This window comes from Triticum dicoccoides, chromosome 6B (assembly GCF_002162155.2).
Source record: "Triticum dicoccoides isolate Atlit2015 ecotype Zavitan chromosome 6B, WEW_v2.0, whole genome shotgun sequence".
Classification (NCBI taxonomy): Eukaryota; Viridiplantae; Streptophyta; class Magnoliopsida; order Poales; family Poaceae; genus Triticum; species Triticum dicoccoides.
The window spans coordinates 232,345,463-232,350,742 of record NC_041391.1 but is presented as its reverse complement, the minus strand read 5'-3'; the positions used below and the strand labels follow the sequence as shown (position 1 = coordinate 232,350,742).

Sequence of the window (5,280 nt, the reverse complement as noted above, 5' to 3'; positions counted from 1 at the left end):
CAAGGTGGGAGGCCTCCTCCTCCGGCGTCGCGGCGTAGTGGACCGAAGGCGCGCTCACCCACTCACAAAACTCGCCGGTCCATGTGAAGAACTCCTCCGGCCAAGTGGGTGGAGGCGGCGAGCCCTTCCGCGTCGGCATGGGCTCCGACTCCCCCTTGGGCTCGACGGTGGGCAGCGGCGGCGGTGGCGGAGGCGGGTCGAAGAGCGGGGTGTGGACGCTCTCCATCCCATCCCATTGGGCCTCCTCCTCGATCCTTCTCGCCTCCGGCGCGTGCTGTGGGACTAGCTCGAGGGTGGCAGCGGCGGAGGAACGACATGGTTGACATGGACGCCCTGGCGGCGCTCCTCCTCGTGCTCTAGCGAGAACCATCGCTCCCATTTGGGGGAGTCTGACGCGTAGGCACGCATCTACCGCTGCTCCGGAGTGAGGGCCTCGCGACGCCGGCGAACCTCCACGGCGTGCGCCCGCGGCGTGCGTGACATTGTCGGAATAGGGATCCGCTGCGGATCCAGATTCCAGTCGTGAGGCGGGTTGAAATCCGAATACTGCAGTGGCCGACAGTACTGCCAGTGCCACCGCGCCTGGTTGACTGGTATGTACAGACGTTGCCGCTCCGGTGGCGAGCCGCGTCTAGGAGGCGGCAACAGAAGAGCTCGCCCCGGCGAGCCGCGGGAAGAGCTCGCACCGGGGTCAGCTTCCCTCTCCCCTTGCCATTGAAAAACCCCATGGTGGTTTGGGCTTGCTAGGGTTCCTGGTCGCCGGCGAGGGAGCACCGCGTGGCCAGATGTGGACGGGTGTTGGAAGTGGATGAGGCCGGCCCGCCGCACGCTTCCATTAAAAAGAACGAGCATGCGGACCTTCCACACGCTGTCAGGCGGGCCCCGAGGTAGGTGCTGGCATTTAATAAAACGTGGGTGGTGGTTACGCGGCCGACAAGTGGGACCGCGACGGACATCGAAGGGACGCGCGGTGCATCTGCGTCGACGCATTTCAGGCACAATTTTGGGCCGGAAATGGGTCCTCGCGGACGCGATGCGGACGGATTTTGAGAATGGGTCGGCGCGTTGGGCCGGCGTTTTTGTCAATAGCGATCCAAATGGACGTGAGCGGACGTGGGCGGACGTGGGCGCGGTGGGCCGGCGTTTTTATCAATAACCCATGAAGATACGATTTTGGCATCATCTATCACGACGCCAAACAATCACATACAATACTTTATGTTTTCTGTTTATTGCAGGGAAACACTATGTTTTGTTGTTGGCCTCATGGTGCAGAAGAAGATTGTTCCCGTTTCGAGAACAGAAGATTGTTCAACTCCATACCACTTCCCAAATGACACTCACAGAAGAAGGGGCTCTCACTCCCTCTGCATGGCTACATGGGCACCGACCATTTCTTAGCTCGTGTTCTCTCCCTGTTCTATTTTCATGGCGCACCTAGTGCATACCACCACCACCATATAAATAGTGCCCAGCTGACAACGACGCGCGATCGTTGGCCGTCAAAATCTTTTTGGGCAAAACCGTCCAATTATTCTTCGTTCCCGTCAACCCCCTTTCTCCATCGCCTCCGCCCAAGCCGGAGTTTCCATTTTTCCTCGCACGATTGATGTTCTCGAGACCAGATAGGTGCACGCATCCGACTGCAAACGCCAAGGCACGTACGAACATTTCTGTTCTTGTGTTGTTCGATTTACGATGCCCTTATCGCTCTTGCATGCAGCCCATAAGAATCAATCGCCGATTTTTGGTATTTCGTTGTCCCCTTGATTATTATTATTTCTCTTTGTTTATAATTTGGTCTTTGACGATCATGCAGCCCATGACGATCGAGCATGGCGGAGCTTACTTCTTGTCCTAGCTAGCGTAGGGAGAGGGGGCGCGATCTGATCTGATCTGTTTCGGCGAGATGCACAAGCGTTCCAAATCCTGTGAGCCGTCCAGGAACGAGCAGCGCGGCGGCGTCCATGGGGCCACGGCCTCCGACGACTCGATCACGGGAAAGGTGGCGTCGTCGTCCTCGGCGACGGCGCAGTGCTCCACGATGACGGTGTACCTCGTCAGGATCAACGGCACCGAGCACCTCGTCACCGCCGTCTGGAACAAGAACATCATCAACCAGTCCTTCACCATCACTATCGATCGCCACGGCGACGGCGCCGGCGGCGGGGCCGACGACGGAACGCTCAGCCTCAAGGTGGAGCTGAAGCCGTGGCCGTTCTGGAGCAAGAAGGGCCTCAAGAGCTTCTTCCTCGACGGCCACCGCCTGGACATCTTCTGGGACCTCCGGTCGGCCAAGTTCCCGGCGAGCAGCCCGGAGCCGGCTAGCGGCTACTTCGTCGCGCTGGTGAGCCAGGAGCAGGTGGTGCTCACGCTCGGCGACCTCAAGAAGGACGCGTACAAGCGGAGCAAGTGCCGGCCGTCGCTGGAGGACGCCGTGCCGTTGTGCCGCCGGGAGACCGTCTTCGGCAGGCGAAGCTTCGTGGCGCGGGCGTGGCTCGACAACAGCAGGAAAGATCACGACATTGTCATCGAGGCCTCGCTAGCCGGGCCAAGGGAACCTGAAATGGCGATCACGGTGGACGGCCGCGCCCTGGTGCAGGTCAAGAACCTTCAGTGGAAGTTCCGGGGCAACCAGACGGTGCTCGTCGACCAGTCGCCGGTGCAGGTGCTCTGGGACGTGCACGACTGGATCTTCGCCGGCCCGGGCTCCCAGGCGGTCTTCGCCTTCAAGCCGGGTGCTCCGCCGGAGGTCGACAGCGACGAGGCCGGGTTGGAGAGCGGGAGAGGCATTCCCGGTGACCCGGCGGATTACAGCTTCTTTCTTCATGCATGGAAGACGGACTGAGGCTGGGACATTCATATTCTTTTACTTTCATGTACGGGCGAAATGGATTCGTTTATATGAAACTGATAGCTTATTCAAAAGGAACTTCAAATCACTAGGCTGAATGAGGATATGCTATAAGAAACTTCCTGGTAGTTTTCAAGCAAAGCAAAACAGGACGTGACCTATATGGATCATTTACTTCTAATTACAGGTTCGGCAAATAAATTGCAAGCCGTTTCAAATCAAACACCAAAAGGACGTGATTTAAAATGATCGGGAATGTTTGGCAAAGAAAATTGACATCCTCGCAACAACATAATTTGCCATCTTGGGCATTCCATTTGCCATGCTAAAAAATTTGGCATTTGATCTGTAGCAAAATCCAAAATGATTCACAATACATACATCCAAGACAAACAAAAGGCATCAGCATCACATTCATAAAAAACGGCGTCGACATTTCTTTCACCCAGTTCCAGTATCAACAGTGTTCCGTCAGGAAAGATATGTGATACTGAAAGAAAGTCTTATTCTAGAACGCCAACATAGCAACTAAATATCTAGTTCGCATCTCCCTTTCGTTACCTGTCACAAGTAAACCATTTCCTCCAAAAGTATAGAGATTCTCAGACCTCAAATGCTCCATCATGCTAACAAAATCAGAAGAAAGAAATAAGGATTGCAATGTCTGGAATTTGATCCTTTACTCCATCACAGCAACACCACCAGCTGCCTTGATCTTTGCGATGATTGCTTCCGCTTCCTCCTTTGTGAGTGACTGCTTCAGAATGACAGGGGCCTTCTCCACCAGCTCCTTTGCATCCTTCAGCCCCAAATCGGTAAACGTTCTGATCTCCTTGATAATCTTAATCTTTGCAGCAGCCTCAAATTTCTCCAACTTGACATCAAATACCAACTTCTCAGCCTTTTTCTCTTCAGACTTTGCGGCACCAGCCCCTGCACCACCTTGAGAACCCATACTAAAACCCTGGCCAGAAATTGCCTGTGGTGCTGGCTGGTTTAGCCTGAGAAGGAGAGCTGGAGCTATCTGCTTGATCTCCTCAGGAGGAAGAGCGGCAATGCGGTCCGCTAGACCCACAACCTTCTCTGATGCTGGTGGCATAGGCCCATATGGGTCATAGACTTCAGGATACTTGTACCTCTTAGCACCAGCGTCTTTTGCGGCCTCGGTGCTGTGCAGACGAGCCAAAACTACTGAAAGTCGACTTGTGGATGACTGTCTTGAACAACATAGTCGTCTTGCTATGGAAGACAAACTCATCCTACTGTCAGCTAGGTATTGGCACAAAAATATAGCAAGGGATGGAGAAGAAACTAATGATTGGCTGCCCTGCACAAGAACAAAAACGAAATTAACACTAAACATGATCCATGGAAATCTCCTGCGTAACTAAATGCATTTTTAATTAATAAATAACCTAGCGCGCAAGAAGAAGCATATGCGTCGTATGTCAAATAAGAGCAGCTAAACAGAAGTGGACAAATCATAGTAACTACTTAAGCTTAGATGCAACCTAACCGACGATTTAGAGATATTGGACTTGGAACTAAATGCTCAGCGTACCTCAGCTGCCAGAAAAGAAGGCTATTTTCCACCAAACCCTTTCACATTGCCTACAGAAATACTCCTACATACTTTAGCTTCCCCCAGTTCCGAAATTCCGCACAGCAAAAGACAAGGGCGAGCAGCATAAGTTCCTCTATTCCATGAGAAGAGAGGTCAGTCCTCCGACATGATTGATAGAAGAAGTAGATGAACTGGGGGATTCAATCTCTGGTTAGGAGGTCGCCCAATGAGCCAGAGCATTACAGCTCACCCAGTGAATCGCCGCATTCAATCTCACGGGCAAAAGATTGTGAACCAGACCTACAGGGCAATTTATCTGCTAAAGCAAATGCTTTCAAATGACAGCGGGGTGAGAGCAGCAGACGCCCACCCTAAAACCTAAAACCGTCACCCACGGCAAGGCACATGAAGCCCTCCTAGACCACCTCAACTAAAACTTCATCAGGTGTCAATCAGCGCATCGATCTCACACTCCCAGGTCTTCACTAGTTAACCCAGGGGCGGACCTAACGAAATTTCCGGGAAATAAACTGCTCTTGGTAATATATGCTACTCCACCGTGCAGCAAACAAACCCGCAACAAGCCGAATGAATTGATGCCCCACCACGAGCATGTTGGCGGGGGATCTCCGGCGGGAGCTGGCCTTCCGCGCGGCGAAGGGTGGTACGCGGAGGGCGGTAACGGGGGAAGGGGAGAAAGTGCTCACCGCGCCGGCCGCCGGAGAAGGGGTGCGAGATCTGGCGCGCCGCGGAAACGAAGAGGAGAAAGGGTCTCTGGCGGCTGGTCCTGGCGCTCGCTGAGCTCGGGCGAAACGGGGAGCGAGAGGGGAGAAGATCCGGGCTGTGGTGTGTTGCGCTTTTT

General features: G+C 54.0%; 2 protein-coding genes across 4 annotated transcripts; one reads left to right on the top strand and one right to left on the bottom strand.

Annotated features, from left to right (window-relative positions):
- The first annotated feature begins 1,513 nt into the window (after positions 1 to 1,513).
- LOC119324970 lies at positions 1,514 to 2,966 on the top strand. Of its 2 annotated transcripts, none has more exons than XM_037598729.1 (2): positions 1,514 to 1,657; positions 1,820 to 2,966. In XM_037598729.1, the coding sequence occupies exon 2, from the start codon at positions 1,910 to 1,912 to the stop codon at positions 2,846 to 2,848; it is 939 nt and encodes a 312-aa protein (XP_037454626.1). In that variant the 5' UTR covers positions 1,514 to 1,657; positions 1,820 to 1,909; the 3' UTR covers positions 2,849 to 2,966. The 2 variants fall into 2 exon arrangements, with proteins under 2 accessions (XP_037454626.1, XP_037454627.1); XM_037598730.1 differs by having other exon boundaries at positions 1,514 to 1,661.
- Positions 2,967 to 3,232: 266 nt separating this feature from the next.
- Positions 3,233 to 5,259, bottom strand: LOC119323550 (50S ribosomal protein L7/L12-like). Of its 2 annotated transcripts, none has more exons than XM_037597236.1 (2): positions 5,126 to 5,259; positions 3,233 to 4,181 (listed from the first exon to the last, which is right to left on the bottom strand). In XM_037597236.1, the coding sequence occupies exon 2, from the start codon at positions 4,110 to 4,112 to the stop codon at positions 3,534 to 3,536; it is 579 nt and encodes a 192-aa protein (XP_037453133.1). In that variant the 5' UTR covers positions 4,113 to 4,181; positions 5,126 to 5,259; the 3' UTR covers positions 3,233 to 3,533. The 2 variants fall into 2 exon arrangements, with proteins under 2 accessions (XP_037453133.1, XP_037453134.1); XM_037597237.1 differs by having other exon boundaries at positions 3,233 to 4,176.
- Between the last annotated feature and the right edge of the window lie 21 nt (positions 5,260 to 5,280).

Excerpts from the sequence above, each read along its gene's own strand:
- LOC119324970 (XM_037598729.1), top strand. The coding sequence starts at position 1,910 with ATGCACAAGCGTTCCAAATCCTGTGAGCCGTCCAGGAACGAGCAGCGC.
- LOC119323550 (XM_037597236.1), bottom strand. The coding sequence starts at position 4,112 with ATGAGTTTGTCTTCCATAGCAAGACGACTATGTTGTTCAAGACAGTCA.